This window comes from Aquarana catesbeiana, linkage group LG01 (assembly GCF_042186555.1).
Source record: "Aquarana catesbeiana isolate 2022-GZ linkage group LG01, ASM4218655v1, whole genome shotgun sequence".
Classification (NCBI taxonomy): Eukaryota; Metazoa; Chordata; class Amphibia; order Anura; family Ranidae; genus Aquarana; species Aquarana catesbeiana.
The window spans coordinates 558180928-558203606 of NC_133324.1; the positions used below are offsets into that span (position 1 = coordinate 558180928).

The 22679-nt window shown below is 43.3% G+C and overlaps 1 protein-coding gene across 4 annotated transcripts in view; it reads right to left on the minus strand.

The window, feature by feature from the left end:
- The window catches only part of LOC141105934 (protein mono-ADP-ribosyltransferase PARP14-like), a 91933-nt gene that overhangs the window by 23328 nt on the left and 45926 nt on the right, over positions 1–22679 (minus strand). For all 4 annotated transcript variants that reach the window (XM_073596168.1, XM_073596176.1, XM_073596184.1 and 1 more), the window contains 6 exons: positions 22351–22460; positions 20667–20921; positions 14707–14937; positions 10848–10914; positions 8510–8653; positions 3356–3415 (listed from right to left, as the gene is read on the minus strand). In XM_073596168.1, the coding sequence (XP_073452269.1) occupies positions 3356–3415; positions 8510–8653; positions 10848–10914; positions 14707–14937; positions 20667–20921; positions 22351–22460 (867 nt within the window). The remainder of the gene's footprint in view (positions 1–3355; positions 3416–8509; positions 8654–10847; positions 10915–14706; positions 14938–20666; positions 20922–22350; positions 22461–22679) is intronic.

Consider the following 22679-nt stretch of genomic DNA (forward strand, 5'->3'; position numbering starts at 1 on the left):
AGTTAAAAAGACACATAAAAAAAAGAAAGAAATATCCGTCAGTCTTAAATGTAGTCAGCAGGATGGACAATACCATTCAGACTGATCTATAATGAGAAATTACACTTTTCTTAATATGTTAGAAGCAGAGGTGTAACTAGAACCTTCAGAGCCCCTGGTGCAAAAAAAACATGAAGGGCCCCCCGCCCCATGCTTCAGGGACCCCATAAGTCACCCCTGTACACCTGGATAGGAGGAGCGGTGGGGCGGCATATGGAGGAACCAATCCCCTCCATTTTCTTCCTGCAGCCGCTGAATGCCGGCGGGAGGGAGAGGGAAGTAGGATTTCAGTGACTGCAGGAATAAAATGGAGGGTAGTGGTTCCTCCATATGCCACTCCCCCCTCCTATCCAGTTGTACAGGGGTGAGGCATGGGCATGGGGCTGGGATGAGTGGCAGCGAGCAGTGATGGTAGTGATGGGGAATGGGATGGCATGAGTGGAAGCGGTGGTTGGGGGGATGGGATCAGTGGCAGCGATGGTGGTGGAGGGATGGGATCAGTGGCAGCAGCGGTGGGGGGGATGGAATCAGCGGAGGTGGTGAGGGGGTTAGATCAGTGGCGGCGGTGGGTGAGGTGGGATTAGTGCTGGCAGTGAGGGGGGTTAGATCAGTGGTGGGGGGGTGGGATCAGTGGTTGCAGTGAGGGGGGTTACATCAGTGCAGTGCTGGTGGTGGTAGTGGTGGTAGGGTTGCCACCTCATCCCTTTAAACCCGAACACATATTAATTACACAGGTTTTTTGGCTGATTAAGGTGGTAATTAAACTCACTCAGTGCCTTACCTGCATTGAATTAGCCACAGAACCCATGTAATTATTATGTGTTCGGGTTTAAAGGGATGAGGTGGCAACTCTAGGGGGTGGTGGTATCAGTGGCGGCGGTGGTGGTGGTGAGGGGGGGGTGGGATCAGTGGCAGTAGTGGTGCCATCCTCCCCACCACCACCTCTGCTTCTTACTGATCCCATCCCCCCACCACCACACATCCCTATCCCTCCAATCACCAAGGGGGGGGGGGGTCAGTAAGAGGCAGAGGTGGTGGAGGTTGGGATCAGTTGCACTGACAATTTGTCACTTACTTTGTCAGTTAGTCAATTCCTTCCCCTTCATTATTCCCGTGCCTCCAGGGAAGCTCCATGTCACGGGGTCTCCTGCAGAGAGGAGAGCTCCGCCCCCTTCACTCCATTGGTGTAAGCTGGTCAGCTGACTTTCTCTTCCAGCATCTGCCTCCCTCTCCAGAGATAGCAGCCTTTCCTCAGCGGCCAAGTGGAGAACTGTTCCTGACAGTGGAGAACGTGCGGGTGGCCAGGTCCCTGAGAGCGGAGAACTGGTGGGCCCCTGAGAGCGGAGAACAGATGGGCCCCTACAGGTGGAGAACTGGCAGGCAGGCCCCTGAGAGTGGAGAACTGGCAGAGTGAGCACCTGAGAGCAGAAAACTGACGGGCGGGGCCCCCCCACAGTGGCGGAACTCCAGGGCCCAGTCGCAAGTGCGACCCTGATAGTTCCGCCACTGGTTAGAAGGCAGCATTAGCCACAGGTAGCCATGAAAGGTTAACCACATATACAAGCACCAGCTTGCAGATATTAAACTGTAAAAAGGGAAATCATTAAGGGAAGCAGCAGTGTACGTAGGAATGACAGATAAGCGGCATGATGTTTGCTAATAGAGACAGTGAGGAGGACCGGTATCTTACTCTCACCCCCTCCCCTGCTGAAGCCACAATCTGACCAGACCTGATGTGCAGAAACTGACCAGCTCTCTCTCTCTGCTCTCCTGTCTCTGCGGAGGGGAGGGGATGAGTGGAGTCACATGTTCTATGCTCCATGAGAGAGATGCTCTCCGAACACTGCAGCCTGCAACCTCGGCAGTGAATGGGTTGACTCGGGTGGAGGGGGGCTTTTTCCGTGCGGGGGAGCTTTTTTGCCGCCCCCCCTCACAGAGTGCCACCCTAGGCCTGGGCCTTGTCAGCCTAGGCCAAGACACAGCACTGCCTGCAGGTAATATCCAGTTAAAAGCATTCTTTTTTATCTGAGAGTGATGTGTGAACTTTTTCACTAGCCACTAGAAGAGGTAAAACTTAAGTTCAGTCAAAATGTTTTTTATTTCAATTTGGATTCACAAGAAAAGAGTTAGAATATTGGTTGGTTATTACTGCCATATGTGTTCCTATTAATTAGGATTTCTACTTACTTCCTGTCAAGACGGGAAATTATGAAGTATCTCTCCAACATTGACACAGACCAAAAAACGTAATTGAGAAAGGATTAAAACTTCTAATAATGTTTTTATGGCTGTCTGTACTCACACCTTCCATTTTTTGTACAGGCATCACAAAGACAGAAAGAGAGGTAATCTCCCCATAATGAGTCAGAAATCTGAAACCTGACAGAAGTTTAACTCTTTCTCCTTCCAAAATAAAAAAAGAATAACATTCTTTGGAGTTGGGTTTTACTTGCTGTCAAGGAACACCTAAAGTGGAGTTCCACCCAAAAATGGAACTTCCGCTTTAAGTGACGGTGACCTCCTGACATGCCACATTTGGCATGTCATTTTTTTAGGGGGGGGAGCGGATACCCTCTTTTTAGAGGCATCCAGCTCCCACTTCCTCCCGGGGCTCCACGGCGCCGGAAGGACGTTCACCTCTCCCCCCTCCCTCTCTGCAATCTTCTGGGAAACGTCACAGGTCCCAGAAGATTGCCCGGCAATTCACAGCACGCAGCGAGGCTAGCGCATGCGCAGTGCGTGCACGGCTGTGAAGCCACAGCCGGGCGCCCACAGTAAGAATGCCGGCGCCGTGGAGAGGAGGGGGGGAGGAGCGAGGCTTTGTTCGCCCCACACTGCTGGACTGTGGGACAGATGAGTGTCTGTCTGATTAAAAGTCAGCAGCTACACTTTTTTTTAGCTGCTGACTTTTAATTTTGTTTTTTTCGGCGGAACTCTACTTTAAATTTCATTATGAAAATTACATAAAACAATGCTGGCGTCACATTTTGTTGCTAAGGCACATTTTACTATGGCTGACAAAGATCTGAAATGTAATGTAAAAAACATTTAAATACAGGAGCAACCATCCTATTCACATTAATGGATATTCAACACAAAACAATAAGGTAGAAAATAGTTTTGAGGGTGGTGGATGTACAGTATAAAAACAGTACAATCGACACACTACACTCCTTGTACCAATCCTCACTTGTAGATTTGTGTGGAATTGTCTTTTAATATTTGTTCTATATAATACATTTACTAGATACTCTAATTTATAGTTCTAATATACTACTGGGACATATACAAAGCATAAAAAAAACTTTACACTCACCACGCTGAGCTTCCCGAATAACTTCTTCTCCAGTTACAGAAAATATTGAATGCGCAACAGCTGTAGAAGACAAGTCATGTACACAAGGGGAATTATTGATCCAGTACACAGGAACATTAACAATAAAACATGACTTTTGATGATGATGAGGTTAACCGATTGCCGACCGGTCACCGTCATTATACTGTGGCATGTTGGCATGGCCCCGTGAATCGCCGTAGGTGTACGACAGTCACTTTAAAGTGGTTGTAAACCCTTACAGACCACTTTTACCTACAGGTAAGCCTATATTAAGGCTTACCTGTAGGTGCAAGAAATATCTCCTAAACCTACACGGCTTTGGAGATATTTGCAAAAGACAGGCACCGATGCGCCGTACACAACGGCGCGCAGGCGAACTGAGCGTGCCGTTTCTAACAGCGATCGTGACATTAGTGGCGGCTCCGTGCTATGGAGCCGCGATACCCGGAAGGAAGATGGATGCTTCATGGAAGAGGGGACAGCGGTGACATCGCAGGCTCCTGTGTCAGGTAAGTGACACATAATGGGCTACTATGCGATGCATAGTAGTCCATTATGCTTTACCTTTTGCAGGGAAACAAAGAGGAAGTAAAACCCATTAGGTGTCTGCCGGCCACCCAAGATCACTCCTCAGAGAGGTAGAACGGGGATCTGTACATGTAAACAAAGCTGATCCCCATTCTGACAAGGGAGTGCGGAGAGATCTGCCATTCCTAGTGATCAGGAACAGCAATCTCTCTCCTCCAGTCAGTACACTCCCCCACAGTTAGAAACACCTTCCTAGGGAACACTTAACCCCTTTATCGTGCCCTAGTGTTAACCCCTTCCCTGCCAGTGACATTTATACAGTAATCAGTGGCTATTTTTTAGCTCTGATCGCTGTATAAATTTCAATGGTCTCAAAAAAGTGTCAAAAGTGTTCGATCTGTCTGCCATAATGTCACAATCCCGCTAAAAATCGCTGATCACTGCCATTACTAGTAAAAAAATTAAATAATAATAAAAATGCCATAAATCTATCCCCTATTTAGAATCTCTAACTTTTGCGCAAACCAATGAATACCGTATATACTCGAGTATAAGTCGAGATTTTCAGCCCTTTTTTTTAGGCTGAAAGTGCCCTCGACTTATACTCGAGTCACCACCGTCTGCCTACATGATCAGCGTGTCATGCAGACAGACAACGGCCAGCGTGTGATAATACCATTCGGCGGCCATTCCACTGTTCAAAAGCTCCTCCTCGTCTGTGATAGGCAGAACACTCCATTTCCCAGCAGTCAGTGTACAGCCTATCATGGACATTCTCTCATCTTCGTCCGTGGTATGAGGATGAGAGAATGTCCGTGATAGGCTGACCACTGACTGCTGGGAAATGGAGTGTTCTGCCTATCACAGACGAGGAGGAGGCGCAGCTTTTTAACAGTGGAATGGCCGCCTAATGGTATTATCACACGCTGATCGGTGGATGCAGAGCGGCACACGGAGGATGCAGATCGCCACAGAGAGGCATGCACAGGACACAGGTAGGCTGCACAGGACACAAGGACACATGCACAGGACACAGGTAGGCTGCACAGGACACAGGTAGGCTGCACAGGACACAGGGAGGCATGCAGCTGCAGATGGGCATTGTTGACCCTCTTTTTCCACTTACAGTAGCTGCTGCATTTCTCACCCTCGTCTTATACTCGGGTCAATAAGTTTTTCCCAGTTTTTGTGGTAAATTAGGGGCCTCGGCTTATATTCGGAACAACCTATACTCGAGTATATACGGTATATGCTTATTGCAATTTTTTACCAAAATATGTAGAATAATACATAATGGCCTAAACTGATGAAGAAATTTTTTATTTTTTTGGGGGGGGATATTTATTATAAAAAGGTAAAAATTATTGGGTTTTTTTCAAAATTATCGCTCCTTTTTTTGTTTATAGCGCAAAAAATAAAAACCGCAGAGGTGATCAAATACCACCAAAAGAAAGCTATATTTGTGGGGAAAAAAAGGACATAAATTGTGTTTGTGTGCAACATTGCATGACTGCGCAATTGTCAGTTAAAACGACGCAGTGCCGTATCGTAAAAAAATGGCCTGGTCATTAAGGAGGCAAATCCTTCCGGTCCTTAAGTGATTAAACAGAGTTTAATTTGAGAAAAAATGAAAGTTAAAAACATATTATGGGAAACTACAGGAATAACAATATCATTTTATGCTAGAATTTTTGTTCATAGACATCAATAGTCTATTTATTAATGTTCGTACACAAGATTTTTTTTGCATTTTTCCTAATTTAATTTATTGCCAATAAAAACTAAGCCAAAAAAATGTTTTTTTTTTTTTTTATTAAAAGCATGATGGATACATCTGCCTGTATTTCTCAGCACTGAGGACACCATGGATCCTGACCAAATCTCCAACTTCATTTGCAGAAATGCCGCCCCAAGCTTGCAAGGAACTTTCACAAGACTTCACTGTTGCCTGCAGATACTCCTTATTACACATTATGCACCATTCTACAGCCCTTTGGCAAACACTTTTTTGACTCATTAGTCCAGAGCATCTACTACCATTTTTCTGCACCTCATTTCCTATGTTTTTGTGCATAGTTGAGTCACTTAGAGTCAATTACCTCCACGTCGGAGGTATGGCTTTTTTTTTTTTTGCCGCAATTTTTTCAGGAAGACCACTTCTGGCCAGGCTTCTCCGGACACGTGCACCGTTTACTTTTGATGCAGCCGGTGACATCACAGGTGCATGCACTCTGTAGAAACGGCATTACGTGCAGTTCCTTCAGAGTCCTGAGCCACGAATGGCGGCTCCCACGCACAAAAATGTGAGGGGTATACTCACTTTTGTGAGATACTGTATATATACACACACACATTGTATATAACATCTCCAAACCTGCCACCAAATTAAAGATACACCTGTCCGGATAGCAAAACATTGTCTAACACATTAGGGTAGACTACAAGTGGCAACTATACTGCACTGCTCCTGAACGCAGAGTTGTCACTCACATGTAGGTTGCAGGGGTGTGACTATCAGCAATGTCACTGCTGATTCAAAAGCCTCTAGTGGGTCAATCAACTTCATGGTCAGATCTAGGGAAGTGGGCTGCGCCCCCCAGATTTCATCAGTGCCGCCCCCAAAGCCAAAGAATATCCTGTGTTTCTGTGTTTTTGCAGGAAAAACACAGGTTCCACCTACCGCCACTGCCTGCTTCCGCCCACCACTGTCAGCACTAGCTACATCAATTTGTGTACAAAATAAACAACTGTGATTGGTTGCTAGGAATGCCCAGTGTCATAGTAGCCAATCCACATGCTTACTCCCCCCCCCAGCATTCAGAGGAGGAGGACTGAACTTCCTCCATCAGACCTGCTGCCAGTGCCCTGCCTCCCAGCCTTCCCCTATAGCTACCAGGTTCAATCTAACTGAACTCTGATGCAAACAGAGTAAGGAAACTCTTCTGATCAATGTTCCGGGGGGCAGCTTTGGGGGGGCCTAATGTAAGGGTTGGAGACTCTCGGGGCCCATAATGTTAAGAGGGGTGACTTTGGGCACCCTGATGCAAAGGGTGTGGCTCTGGGGACCCTGATGCAAAGGAGGTGGCTCTGGGGACCCTGATGTAAGAGGGGGTTACTCTAGGGACACTGATGTAAGCAGGGCTCCAGAAACCCTGATGTAAGGATGGGGGGCTCTGGGGACCCTGGTTTAAGAGGGGTGATTTTGAGGACCCAGATGTAAGGAAGGGATGGCTCTGGGGACCCTGATGTAAGGGGGGACTCTGGCTCTCTGATGCAAAGGGGGTGACTCTGGGGACCCTGATGTTAGGGGGGCACTGGGGACCCTGATGTTAGGGGGGGGCTCTGGGGACCCTGATATATAAGGCAGGGGGATTTGGGGACCCTGAAATAAGGAATGGGTGAATCTGGGGACCTTGATTTAAGGGGGTAGCTCTGGAGACCCTGATGTAAGAGGGGGTGACTCTGGGTGACCTGATGTAGGGAGGGAGGCTCTAGGAACCCTGATATAAGGAGGGGGGCCTCTGGGGACCCTGATTTAAGAGGGGTCTGGGAAATGAAGGGGTGGTGCTGGGGACCCTGATGTAAGGGGGTGACTCTGGGGATCCTGATGTAAAGAGGGGGCTTAGGGAACCCTGATGTAAGAAGATGTGCTTTGGGGACCCTGATGCAAGGTGGGTGACTCTAGGGACCCTGATGTAAGGAGGGAGGCTTTGGGGACCCCGAAGTAAGGAGGAGGAACCCTTGGGACCCTGATGTTTGGAGGGGGGACTCTGAAGTCCCTAATGAAAAGGGGAGCAGGGACTATGGGAACCCTGATGACTCTTGAGACCCTGATTTAAGGTGGGGGGAGGCTTTTGGGACCCCGATATAAGAAGGCGGGGGACCGTGATGTAAGGAGAGAACTCTGAGGACCTGATGTAGCTAGGAAAACTCTAGGGAACCTTCTTTAAGAGAGTGACTGTAGTGACCCAAATGTAAGAGAGGGTGACCTTGGAGACCCTGACATAAGGGGGGACTCAGGGGACCCTTATGTTAGGGGGACACTGATGTTAAGGAGGACTCTGGGAACCCTGATGTGAGGAGGGTGACTCTGCGGATCCTGATGTAAAAGGGGCTCTGGTGATGCTGGTGTTAGGTGGGATGACTCTTGGGACCCTGACATAAGGGCGGTAACTTTGGGGACCCTGATGTAAGGGGGAAGACTCTGGGGACTTTGATGTAAGGTGAGGGGTCTGGGAACTGAAGAGGTGGTGCTGGGGACCCTGAAGTAAGGAGTAACTCTGGGGTTCCTGATGTAAAGAGGGGGCTTAGGGAACCCTGATGTAAGAAGGAGTGCTCCAGGGACCCTGATGCAAGGTGGGTGACTCTAGGGACCCTGATGTAAGGAAGGTGACTCTAGGGACCCTGAAATAAGGGTGGTGACTTTAAGGACTCTGATGTTAGTGGAGGACTCTGGGGACCCATGGATTTGGTGTTTGTTTAGACTGTCATACATAAATGTCATACATACAAAGATAACATATACAAAAACAGTACTAATTGTTAAACTATTATTAAACCATGCACAACATGAAATCATATAGTGGAGAGATGATGGGTACTCACAGCCTTTATTCCACTTTTTAAAGTTGGTGGAGTTAACAATGGCATTTGTGGTTTCTTTTACAATGTCATCATAAACCACAGATACTGACAGATTTCCTATTTGCTTGTGCACAAAATCTCCGAGTTGCGTCCTAGGAAAAGGAACTACAAAAACATGAATACGTAAATACAGAAAAAAATGAAGAAAATATGAAACTGACAAAAGATTTAATGTGGATGGCATATATTTATATAGGAATTATATTATCTGCTACTGTTATTCCAGCACTGGAACTCACCACATTTCTCAGATGACACTGACAGGACTGTATATGTGTCCTTAGTCTTTCATCTTGCTCATAGACATAAGAGGGATTTGACTTGAAAATCAAATTCAAAAGCACTCACTAGAGAGGACATACAGACAGTAGTGTATTTAGGTTTTGTGCTGCCCTAGGCCTGACTAAACTCGTGCACCCCCTAATTTAAATATGACCCACCCCTTCCTGTCAAAACCACACCCCTTGCTGTTCAAGGACCCGCCCTGAAATTTTCGAGTGGGGACACTAGTTCTGAGGGCCAATGGATTCCCTTAATTTGCATAGATTTCCTCTCACTTCCTGTTTGGCTATGGGGCAGGAAGTGAAGGGAAATCTCTCCAATGGGACAGGGATGGTAAATAATAAACTGACAGGGTCTATAACCCTCCCTTATTCTATCCAAAATAGAAAAAAAAAAGTGTTGCCTATAGTTCTAATTTAAGCACAAATTTCTGATAATTTTATGTAGAGGACTAAGAAGATATAACCATGCCAATGGTGCAGCAGAAAACATATAGCACAGTGAGGAAGGTCTGTGATCCAGGGTGATAGGATAGTCAAAATTAGAGGTGGCGCCCCCCCCACAGTTGCGGAATGCTGGCCGGCCGCATACCGGAAGCAGTGCGGCTGCTTTATGGGGGCACTAGACTAATTTGCCTCTCAGCCCAGTCCGCCCCATAAGACTGGTGCTGCAATAACAGTGTAGCGCAAGCCGGCGGGGACTCTTTCCGTGCTGCCCCCCTGCAAAGTGCTGCCCTAGGCCTGGGCATTGTCGGCCTAGGCCAGGATATAGCGTTGCATGCAGGTATACAACCCAAGTATCACAAGTTATGCTTAAATCTGGCCACAACAGGTCAGTGAAACATTTTTTTTGTTTTTATATGTAGATGTTTTTTACAGATGCGTTTTTTATTTATATTAAAGCTTAAATCTTATCTTTTACAAATGTGTTTGTCATTTGAGCTTGAGCATGAGCTATTCGGGTCTGTAAGCAGGATTTATTTTTTCAACAAAGCAGAAAAGGTTAGCCTGATAAGCTTAGAGGACCTCCTGCTGGCTGAAAATAGTAAATATAATATGTTCATATGTAGTATAAATATAATATGTTTATATGTAGTGAAGAAGCTTAGAGGTCCACCTGCTGACTGTAAATATAATACGTTCATAGTCTCTTGCCTCTCCCTTTCTTTCCTTCTAGTCTTATTATCTGCTCATATCTTTATTTAAGCCAGTTTTTACATTTACACACCCATATCAGATTGTTATCTTTTACTATTGAACACTTAGGCCTATAAAATGGTGGAGTATTGATCCTTATCCTCGTACTTTTGGGCAGATCCCCTTTTTTTATATATTGCCTTACCCACTATTGCAGGCCATCATCTCGGACTGAAGAGATGGCTTGACAAAGACACCTGTTTACTTCTAATATGCTTCTTTTCAAAATGTTAAGAATATTGTCAAACCTTCCTTATGTACAAATGTCTCACTTACAGTATATGTTGAAATTTTCGCTACCACCTCCTTTTTTGCTTTATCTTACTCTTATTAAAAAATTCTTAATAAGCATGAATTGAGTAAAATATATATGTCCATATGTAATATTTTATATTTACTAGTCTAAAAAAATTCTTTAACTTTTTTTAGTCCTGATTATAATTTTTATGTCTCAACAGGAAAAAATCTATTTGGGTCTATATATAAAAATTGGTTGTGCGGATGCCTTAAGCATTCGCACAGGTGCAGTGAATGATCATAAGCTCCATCTAGTGCCCACAATGCAGTATTTATTTAATAAGGTATTTCAGGAAAATACCGCATTATGGCTACTAGTTTCAGCTGACAATCACAGGAGATGATCACAGTACAAAAAATGCAGGATTCATTCATTGCGCCTGTGTGATTGCTTAAGATTTTTCTATATGTAGTTGTTAAGCAGCTCTCTCCTCCTACCCGATTCCCTCTTTTTTGATAAAATCTTACACACACACACACACACACACACACACACACACACACACACACACACTGGAACATACCTCCTTGTTCATTGCACACAATGATTTGGTTTCCAAAATCAATTGCACAGAGGGTTTCTCTGAAGGCCTATATAAAAAATGCAGTAGAACATTACAACATTGGATTTTCTTGTGTCTCTGCCACATTTATCCTTTCTGTAACTAGCGTAAGCAGTTCATAAACCCAACGTGAAATTTCAGTTGCTCGGATGCTCGAAATTTCAAAACAGAAGTGGACTAAGTAAGTAATCACATTACATTTTCTGTGACATATGTTCACCATGGTTGAAATTAAAGTAGAACTCTAGCCTTTTATTGAAACAGGATTTTTTTTTTTTGATTAGACTCTGAATGTCTCCTGTGTAGTAAATGCATCTTACCTGCTTGCACTGTTTCTTTTAAATGAACACTGTGCCACGTCTGCACAGCTCAATGTAGTTTCTCTGCATTCTTTGGTTTCGGGATGACTTAAATCCTGTGCAAAGGCAGGTATTGCATGCCGAGCCAGTTAATCAAGATAGCTAAAGACACCAAACTCATAAAGAGATTGGGCAAAGATGTTAGTGGTGGTGAGAGAGCTTGGTTACAATTTGAGGGATGGAAGATTTTTGATTTAACAATGTAGTACAGGTTTCATACATAGAACAACCTAGGCGTGATGAAAACACTCATGGTAATATATTTTATATAGATTCTTTTTTTTCTTCACCATACGCCTTTTAAATGAAATCTCCACTGAGTTTTCAGTTTAAATCAGTAAATTCCAGGGGCCTCAAAACAGAAAGGTGTGCAAAGTTTTTTAAATTTGGAAAACCAGCCACATCCTGCATAGCAAAGCCTGTTTACTGTCAACAAGGTGTTGGAAAAGGCTCTTTCTCTCTCTGTGGAAGCAGTGGTCTCATTGCAAAGATCCAGCACACTGAGTCAGAGCTTCAGCTCTTCACTCAGCAAAACACATGCTCCCTGCCTGCTTAAAACAAGAAGATGGAAATAAGTAGCCCATTATAAGATACAATAAAAAAAAAACCTGCTTCTTTTTTTTTTTTTTTTTTGCAATATTCAACTTCAACAATATATACTCGTATAACTCCTTCTCCACGCTTCAGATAGTGAAAAAAATGTAAAGTAAAATAAAATGTAAAGTGAAAAAAATCTCCCAAAAAATCACTGCTGCTACTTTAACCCCTCTTTAAACAAATATCAAGTAATCAAACACTATAGTGTTCAAATTACTAGTAGCACTGTGAAAAACATAAACCACTAAACAAACAAAAAAAAAATAATATTATAAAAAATTATACTATATATTAAAATGTCTACTGTGCTGAAAGTAAAAAGAATGTTTTTAAACTGAATGCACTTGGCTCTTATGCTTTGTGATTACGATAATTTATTTTTTTAAGGGGTTTATATGTTTTTTACAGTGCTACTAGAGATTTGAACACTATATTGTTCGGTTACTTTGATATTAACCACTTGCCTACTGGGCACTTAAACCCCCTTCCTGCCCAAACCAATTCTCAGCTTTCAGCGCTGTTGCACTTTGAAAGACAATTGCACGGTCATGCAACACTGTACCCAAACACAATTTTTATCTTTTCTTTTTACACAAACAGAACTTTTTTTTGGTGGTATTTAATCACCACTGGGTTTTTTAATTTTTGCTAAAGAAACAAAAAAAGACATTTTTTTTCCATGGTTTGTTATAAAATTTTGCAAACAGGTAATTTTTCTCCTTTACTGATGTGCGCTGATGAGGCTACACTGATGGGCACGGATAGGCTGCACTGATGGGCACGGATATGCTGCACTGATGAGGTGGCAATGATGAGGCGGCACTGATGGGCACTGATGAGGCTGCACTGGTGGTCACTGATGAGGAGACACTGGTGGGTACTGATGAGGAGGCACTGATAGGCAGCACTGATAGGCTCTGATAGGTGGCACTGTTGGTCACTGATAAACGGCACTGATAGGTGACACTGATGATGAGGCATTGATGGGCAGCACTGATAGATGACACTGGTGGCACTGATTGGCACTAAAAGGTGGCGCTGGTAGGCACTGATTGGCACTGAAAGGTGGCACTGGTGGGCACTGATTACCAGCACAGATCGGGACCGATGTCCCTGTAACAGAAGCCGGTTACAGGTTTTATTCTTTCTCCTCACGCTGATCATGAGGAGAAGAAAAAGCCGGTACATGACTCCTGTTTACTTCCTGGTCAGCTGTCATTGGATGACAGCTGATCGCGTGGTGACGGGCCCGCGGTGATTGGCCCTTTACCCTGTTCTGTGATCAGCTGAGTCCAAAGGACTTGGTGATCACAGTGCGCGATTACGGGAGGACGTCTATTGACACCCTCCCGGCACTGGAAGCCCACGCTGTAGCAGTCATTTTGCTATAGTGTGGGCAGAAAGTGGTTAATATAAATCTTCAGTCAAAAGATTTCCTCATGCAGTACATATTTTCTTCTACTAAATGTTCCTAATTCTGATGGCCAATATCATTTAGCCCACCTCCTCTGAGCTCACTGTGACTGGACAGTAAAAGGAGAAGCAGCACAGTGATGAGCTCATCTCTCTGTCACTCTGCTTTCACAAAATGGTAAAAAATTACGGTAATCAAAATCATCAATAGGTGATGTTAAATGACCTTACAACTCAGTTTAGAATTAACCATTCATGAGGGTCCTGGAATTTGTGATCTCTACTAGATGCATATTACGATACCAGCGTTATAACGGGTGGTACAATCATTTCCATACAAGTGTGCACTCTGTGTGCAGCTGCATTCGTATGTGTGTGCATGTGGCTGCGACGGTTCTTTTATTTATTTTTTTGTGTTATTTTATGTATAACAAGCCTCCTATCTGATGGCGTTGGGCAGGTGACAGGTATCCTTTATGAAGTCTTCAGTGGTTTGTTAGACCCCTTATGTTTCCCCTGCCCTCTGCTCCAGCCAATTAAGCACTGATTATTTTTCAGTTGGGATTTTGACAGCTCTTAACCCAGAAATGCTCAGGGCTGAGTGCTTCTGGGTCTACACGCAGCAGAGGATATTGCAGAAGGAATGTTCTCTGAGCTCCTCCTGCTTACTATCCTGAAGTCATTTCTAGTGATTCTAGGGTGCGGGGAGGGAGGGATAGCTCAGGAACCATGGAGGGGAATGGCTGGTGGTTGACACATATTAATATGAATTCCATGCAGCTGCCCAGGTCACTTTTAACCGCTTGCCGACCAGCCGCCGTCATAATACTGCGGCAGGTTGGCATGGTTGCGCGAATCGCCATGGGTGCACATCGGCTGGTTTAAGAGCGTTAGGGGGCAGAGTGCAGTGCGACACCGGAGCCGATGCACTTGGCCGGCGGCCGTGATGTCTGTCGGACACCCACGATCGCTCCACAGAGAGCCAAAACGGGGATCTGTGTATGTAAACAAACAGATCCCCGTTCTGATAGGGGAATAGATCAGGAACAGCGATCTCTCTCCTTCTCCAGTCAGTATACTCCCCCCACAGTTAGAAACACCTCCCAGGGAACACTTAACTCCTTGATCACCACTAGTATTAACCTCTTCCCTGCCAGTGACATTTATACAGTTATCAGTGGCTATTTTTAGCTCTGATCGCTGTATAAATGTCACTGGTCCCAAAAAAGTGTCAGAAGTGTCCAATCTGTCCTCCGCATTATTGCAAGCCCCACTAAGAATCACAGATCGCCGCCATTACTAGTAAAAAATAAATACATAATAAAAATGCCATAAATCTATCCCCTATTTTGTAGATGCTATAACTTTTGCGCAAACCAATCAATATATGCATATTGTGATTTTTTTGCGATATAAAAATATTTAGGGTAAAATACACTTTAAATACTTACAATGAAAATGGCCTGATTTTCTGGTAGCTGCGTGGTTACAATCTGAACTTGTTTGATGCTAGTATTTGGATTTCCCACTACAAAGTTTTTTAGTTCCTCTCCAATTATTTTAGCTGCAACTTCAGGGGGAAAAGCCAAAGCAATTCCAGTACCTATTGCAGACATGGCCACGGATTCAACATTTTTAGAATTGCATTTTCCAAGTAAATCGCAAATCCCCTTTTTCAGGTCCTGAAAAATACATACATATACATGTTTTATTTATACGTAAATAATTGCAAGAAAAAAAGCTTATGAATCCCATAAAATTATCTCCACAAATAATAGCTTTTGTAATAGGTATAATCTTTATCTAAACCTTAATAATCAAGAAAGTCTAAATGTAATATTTTTTTTGGTTGCGTTTATTTTTTTATGTTTAACTCCTTTCTGATTCAAAATGTTATTAGTTATTTAATTAGATTAATGCTAGTCATCACATATATCCAAACAAGGCTTGCTACCTCTCTATTAGTATATGGTTTGAATATGTTAGCACACATACTGTATGCCCATGGCTCAACTCTGCACCTAGAGATAAAGAGAAATGTCTAAATTTGATACAGATATCTTTCCTACCAAAATGCGGTGCGGGAAAGGCAATTTCTGTGCATGTTTCCTACACAGCGTTCAAAGCACTGCCTTCAGAATCTACTACAGGTGGCAATATGTTGCTAACTGCACCCCAAATGCAGATCACAAACACAGTGCATTTGTGGGCACCGGATTGCATGGTACCACAGTAACATGCAGTTTGGTGCAGCGCGTTTTTGAAAAGTAGTGAGATGGGTTTAGACCTGTGTCCTACACCAGGGATGCAATTGCAATCACTAAACTCTATAAGATTTGAAAATTAATGTAATTTACAAGGTACGGTAATTTTCAATATTTTTACATCAATAGTTTTAAATTTGCATTTTTTTATCAAAACTACTCTCCATGCTACTCTCTGAGAAGATGGTGGCAGGTGGTTTAGGCTTTGCCTAAAGAAAGGCTTTCTTTCAATTTTCTTTATTAAAGGTTTTGCAAATTATACAAAATAGCATGAACAATCAGTCATCAATCATATTTTCCGTCAAATGACACAAACGTGTTGTACAGAACACAAAAAAGAAAAAAGGGGGGGGGGTAACAGATGAGTATTAGTACGCTCAGTAAACATAAGGACACTAATGTTGTCCTCTCCTTAAAGGGTCTAGAATAACGTATCTTACACATTCCATATATCATTAGTGTTTATCAAAATAAAAAAAAAAAAAAAAAAAAAATAAAAGGGGGGGGGGGGGGGGAGAAAAGAGAAAGAAGGTAAATTTTCCCCATAAGCGAAGTACTCATAACTTCTTGATAATTTTTTTTTTTAAATCAAGTTTTAGTACCTTTATTATATCTCAGTTTCAGGGCCCTTGGCGCCAAAGGAGGTTAGGCCTTTAAAGTTAGTTTACCTTGTTCCTCCATCGGGGCCAAGAAAAGAGAGGCTCCATAGCATTCCACTTGTATCCACAAGTAGAGTCTTTTAAGCATAGAAAGAGAAGAAGAAAAAAAAAAAAGGGGGGGGGGGTACGAGAAATGATTTAAAGTAAGGTTAAGAAAAAGGAGGAGGATAGGCAGGAGAGAAAGAGGAAAAAGATAGAGGTCCAGAATCAAAGAGGAAGCCATTTCCCTCGGCCTGGGTCCCCCATCATACAGTTATTGAGATTATGGGGCTTGTAGGTATTTGATCCAGGGGGACCACACCCCGTCAAATCTGGCCTGTCTGTCTTTAAGGATACTGGCCAACTTTTCGTTGACCATGATCCAAGATATTTTATTCTTTACCAGTGCAAGGTTGACTACTGGAGTTTTCCATGCTCGTGCTATTGTGATTTTAGCTGCTGTGAAAATAAAGAAGATGAGAGTTTGGAGATGTCTAGGGGTTCCGTCTGGCAAGTCTGCAAATAGCGCTGTCTTAGGATTTTTAGGTAGATTTTGTCCTGTCACTGAGTAGACCAAGGTGAAAACTCTGATCCAGAAGCGCTGTATCCTGGGACAGGACCACCAAACATGTAACATGGTACCCTCCTGCCCGCATCCTCTAAAGCAAAGGGGTGAAGTTCCGGGGTACATTCTCGCCAGCCTCGCCGGGACAAGGTACCACCTGGACAACACCTTGTAGTTTCCCTCCACCAGGGAAGTGTTGAGTATTCCTTTATGCACCATGGTTGACCATTTCCCCCATATCTCCTCCTCTATAGTCTCACCTAAATCCGATTCCCATGCTATTTGGTATGAAGGTTTGGTCTGTTGGGTATTGAAGAGGGCATAGAGCTCAGAGATCCCTCCCCGTGACTCAGTTCTGCGTAAGCATTTATTTTCAAACAAAGTCCTAGTAGTTATGTCTATCAGATCAGTAGTTAGGGATTTGATGAAGTGAATGATTTGGTGTAGACGGAAAGATTCCGTCTGTGGCATCTGTAGTGTCTCTCGAAAATAAGCCTGTTGCCTGATCCCTTTGTGGTCTATGAAGTGTGCTATCCTGTAAAGGCCTTTGTTAACCCACCACGTGAATTGCTGGGGATTCTGTCCTGGAGGAAAGTGTGGGTTATTGAGTATAGGGGCTACAGGAGAATGAGGAGATTTCAATGGGTGTATTTTGTTCACCGTGTCCCACAGACGCAGGGAATGGGATAAAGAAGGGCACAATATGGCCCGACGTTCTCTTGTCGGTAGCCATAGCAGGAGGTCTATTGGTAATGAGGGACTGGCCTGTGCTTCCAACCGAACCCAGTCTGGCTGGTATGTTGTAGAAAAAATTTGGTAGAGTTGTACCAATTGAGCCGCCCTATAATATTTCATGAAGTGGGGAACTCCCAGTCCCCCCCTCCCTTTGGAAATATAAAGAGTGGAATGAGCCACTCTACATCCCTTACCACCCCAAATGTATTTATATATTAGCGACTGAAGTTTTTTAAGGAATGCCAATGGTATCGGGATCGGTAATGATCGGAAATAGTAAAGGATTCGGGGGAGTACTGTCATCTTTATGGCTGCTATCCTACCCATCCAGGAAAGATCATGTGACTGCCAGTTCTTTAGTTCTTGTTCAATGGACTTAAAAAGCGGGATATAATTAACCTGAAATAATGTAGGGACATCCCGAGTAAGTTTAATTCCCAGATAAGGGAGTGCTTGTGTGCACCATTTAAAGGGAAACGACTGTTGTATTGCATCCCGTACCGGGCCGGGAAGGTTTATGTCCAACGCTTCAGATTTAGATTGGTTAACTCGTAGACCAGAGACGGTTTCAAATCTATAGAGTGTAGCAAATAGATTGGGTAGAGTTGTAATCGGATCTGTTACAAATAATAACAAGTCATCGGCGAAAAAAGCACATTTATGAGTCCTGCCGCCGCTAGGTACACCATGAATGTTGGGGTTGGCACGGATAGCCGCTGCCAGTGACTCGATCGCCAGAACAAAAAGGAGAGGCGAGAGAGGGCATCCCTGCCTGGTTCCTTTCCTTATCTGTATAAGATCCGACTTGTGTCCATATGCAAGAATGTTGGCCGAAGGATTAGAGTATAATGTGCAAATAAGGCTCATAAATTTAGGTCCGCAGTTCCACTGTTTCAATGTATGGAAGAGGAAGGGCCAGGAAATAGAGTCAAAGGCCTTGTGAAGGTCCAGTGACAGAAGCATTCCTCGCCTATCGCCCATTCCATCCCAATTAGAGCGTAAAATAGAAATCAGATCAGTGGCCCTTCGAATCTGGTCAGCAGCTTGTCGCCCCGTGACAAATCCCACTTGGTCTATATGGATATATTGTGCCAGAAATGTGTTAAATCGGTTTGCATAGATTTTTGTGAGTAGCTTCAGGTCGCTATTGATCAATGATATCGGGCGATAGTTCGCCACTTCACTATGATCCTTGTCTGGCTTGGGGATCAGACTGATGTGGGCTCTATTAGAATCTATGTCAAGCTGCTCCCCGTCACGAAGAGCATTGAAGAATTTTAGTAGATGAGGTACCAATAGTGGAGCAAATTTCTTATAGTAAGAGGCTGAAAAGCCATCCGGCCCCGGAGTCCTGGACGCGTTAGCCTGTTTTATTGCAGCCAATATTTCTGTTACGGTGATGTCTCCCTCCAGGACCTCACGGTGAGAATCTGAGAAAGATGGTAGAGGCACGTCTTTAAAAAAGTCGTCCAGGGCTCCGGGAGGGGGGGCCTCCTGTGTAGAATATAAGGAGGTATAGTAAGAGTGGAACAATTTTGTGATGATTTGCGGGTTCTGTGTCAAGTTTCCATTGGGCTGTCTGAGTTTTGGGGGTACCGTCCTACGGGTCCTAGGCGTAAGTCTACGAGCCAGCATAGTACCAGGTTTATCCTTCAACGTATAGAAGGAAGCCTGGGTCCACCTAAGGCTTTTTTCGGCCCTAGTTGTCAGGCAAAGGTTTAATTCCAACCTAGTAGAATCTATTTTGTCTCTCAGGTCTAGGTCAGGGCGTTGTTTGTGTTGGGACAATAGATCATTTAATTCCCGTTCTTTTTCCTGTATTAATGAGTTAGAATGTTTCTTAATTCGGGACGCTATTTGTATGAGATATCCTCTAATTGTGGCCTTGTGAGCAGCCCAATTGGTCACAGGGGAAGTATCTTCCGGATCGTTCAACTAAAGAAAGGCTTTAAAGTAATACCTGTTCACCCTGCCATAAAGACCCTTGTGCAGGCACCTACTGTTGTAGCATAACAACACTTTGGGGTTTATTTACTAAAGGGAAATACACTTTGCACTACAAGTGCACTGCAAGTGCATTTGGAAGTGCAGTCGCTGTAGATCTGAGGGGGACATGCAAGGAAAATAAAAAACAGCATTTTAGCTTGCACATAATTGGATGATAAAATCAGCAGAGCTTCCCCTCATTTCACATCTATCCCTCAGATTTACAGCGACTGCACTTCCAAGTATGTAGTGCAAAGTGGATTTTCCTTTCGTAAATAACCTGCTTTGTCGCTGTCTCCCAACTGTCCTTCTGCATTGTCACCTTCCAACACACTCTCCCCTGACTACTAGTGCCTTTGGTAGCAGAGGCTGCAAAGAGGCTGAATGAATTAGCATTGCCAACATACAACAAAGGATGAAAAAAAATTGTCATTTAGTTAGACCTCTTTGTTTTTACAGGTGGTCTAATCTAGTCTATCTGTCAGTTTTTTAGGTAGACCTGATCAGAAGTTCCATTTAAGTCTGTAGGCAGGTGGATGTAAACGGACACGATTTAGTTACATCTCATGACCATCTGATTCCATCCAGGTCCAGAAAAAACTGGAAAGGGTATGTGTCCTTTTTCAGTTTGTTTAACCCAAGGGTCGGTTCACACTGAGGCAGCACGACTTGCAGCGCGACTGCCTCAGGCACCCAGGACACGACTCAGTGGCGACTTGCAAAACGACTTCTGTATAGAAGTCAATGCAAGTCGCCCCCAAAGTGGTACAGGAACCTTTTTCTAAGTCGGAGCGACGCAACGGTTCCATTGCAGAGAACGGGACGCTACTTGTCAGGCGACTAGGACGCCTGACAAGTCGTCCCAGTGTGAACCGAGGCTAAATGTGATGGATCAGAGGTAGTCTGATGAAAATGGACACAAATCTGTCTGCCAATAGGTCTAATATAGGTCCAGAAAGCTCTGGAATTTAAACATAGAAAAACATGACTGTAAGGAATTTAACAAAAATGCCATCCTTTTCAGTCTACTCCGAGTCAACTGGATCTGTTCATGGATTCCTTGTTGATCAGACAGCACCTGCATGAAAGGAACCTTAGGTATTTTAATTTATGCTACTGGCTCTAGTTATTACCATACAGGTTGAGATGGTAAATTTGATACAAATATTCATATCTATGCTTCCAGTATTGATGACATTCATGCCATTACAAACAAACCTCACCGTAACTGAAGAACCTGTAGCTCCATTCCACCGTTCAAGAGCAATGAGGATAACAAATTTACAATTCAACGAATAGCTTTCTTGACCAACTGGCATTTCAAAAAGACTCCCTGCTTTCAGAGATGTGCGACCATTTAAGGCTAAATCAAAAAGTTTAGAGAATCTATCCCCTGCTGCATACCGAAGAGCCTTAGTTACATTTAAGCTATTTAGGTCTACTTTCCTTGCAAGTAGTGGAGCAGAGAGTACATCAGCCTGAAAAGAGCAGAAAAAATATTATTGGGTATTATTATTATTATTATTAGTGATAAAAGTATTAATAAGCACGAGACACTTATCAGATTATAGGAGGTTTGTTGACACTCCATATTTAATTTGATCCAAAGTTAATAGATTACTATAATCTTGATTTGATCTGATGTTTTTGAGGGCAGAGGATAGATTTAGGGTCTAATAGAACCCAGATAGCAATAAAAGTGATCAAAAAAATGAACAAACAGAGTGAAAATAAAAACACCTAAATAAAATAAATGATAAAATGTAAAAACATTATTAAAGACCCCCCATTCCCCTGTGCTTGCAAGCAAATGTGAATGCACGCATCAGTCCCGCACGCAATGTAATCAGCGATCGCACCACACATGTGAGATATCGTCGTGAATGTCAGAGTGAGAGCAATAATTATAAGTCCAGACCTCCTGTGTAACTCTAAACTGATAACCTGTAAAGGCTTTTAAAAAGTCGCTTAGGGAGATTTTATGGTACTGTAGTTTGGCACCGTTCCACGGGCATACGCAGTTTTATTATATGTTTGGTATCTATTTACTCAGCGTAAAATCTTCTTGTATACCAAAAAAATTGGGTATTATATAGTGTGTGTGTGCACTAAATTTCATAAAGGTGTATGTTTCCAAAAAAATTGTGTTTGAAAAACCACTGTGCAAATACCATGGGACATAAAAACTTTCAACATTCACCATTTTATTCTCTAGGGTCTCTGCTAAAAATATATATAATGTTTGGGGGTTCTTAGTCGTTTTCTAGCAAAAAAATTTAAATTTAGATTTTTATATATATATGTGAAAAGTGTAAGAATTGCCTTGGAGCTGAAGTGGTTAAGGGACCATCATGACAGACAACTACATGATGTGAGATTTTCCCAAGCCTTATGAGCTCTTTCTGATGGGCGGCTGGGTGTTTTACCACCCCCCCGTGGTTTTACCGCCCCCTGGCTGACCACCTAAACTGTCACAATACAGCCAGACAGGTGTGTACAAATGCCGTGACCATGAAGCTTTGCTTCATGGCCATGGAATTTTTAACTTGGGGTACAGTGCTTGACAAATGGCACGACTTGTCAAACTCGCCTATTGAGCTCAATGAACAATATTGTTGCACGGTAGTGCAACATTATAGGGTTTAATCAGGCGTTCAGGAGGCGATATAAAGCCTCCTTGCCGCCTGTCAAATGCGCTCTGAAAATCAATTCAAACCTGGATTATTGTTCTGAGGGCACCGCAGGCCACTGCAAAATGTGAAAGAGCCCCATCAAGGTATTTTGTATAGTACAACAATTCTTTTAAAAAATGTCACGTATAGAAGCGTTTGTGAAAATTAATTTTAGAACCATATACACGCTAATCATTTGAACACACCCATCCCTATTCAAGGCATTCTATTTTACCGTTTCCTGTTCCAGATTTGCATACTTCACAATAAGTTTAATAGGTTGCACTGTATTCTCTGCCTTGTTTGGCTGGTTACTTTGGTATTCTGCTGTAACGGGTCTTCCATCTGAAAATATAAAATCTATCTATTACACATTTACAAAATACTCACGCACACAAGTTTTTGTAAACAAGGAACAACATATTTTAGGAAGCCATTAATATTTAGATTATTTATGTGGCTGTCATACAAAATTATTCCAAGCCCTTGAAGACTGAACCCCATTGTCTTTTCAAGAAAGATAGCACAACAAGGCTTTCCTTATGGTCTCTGCATAATTCCTGG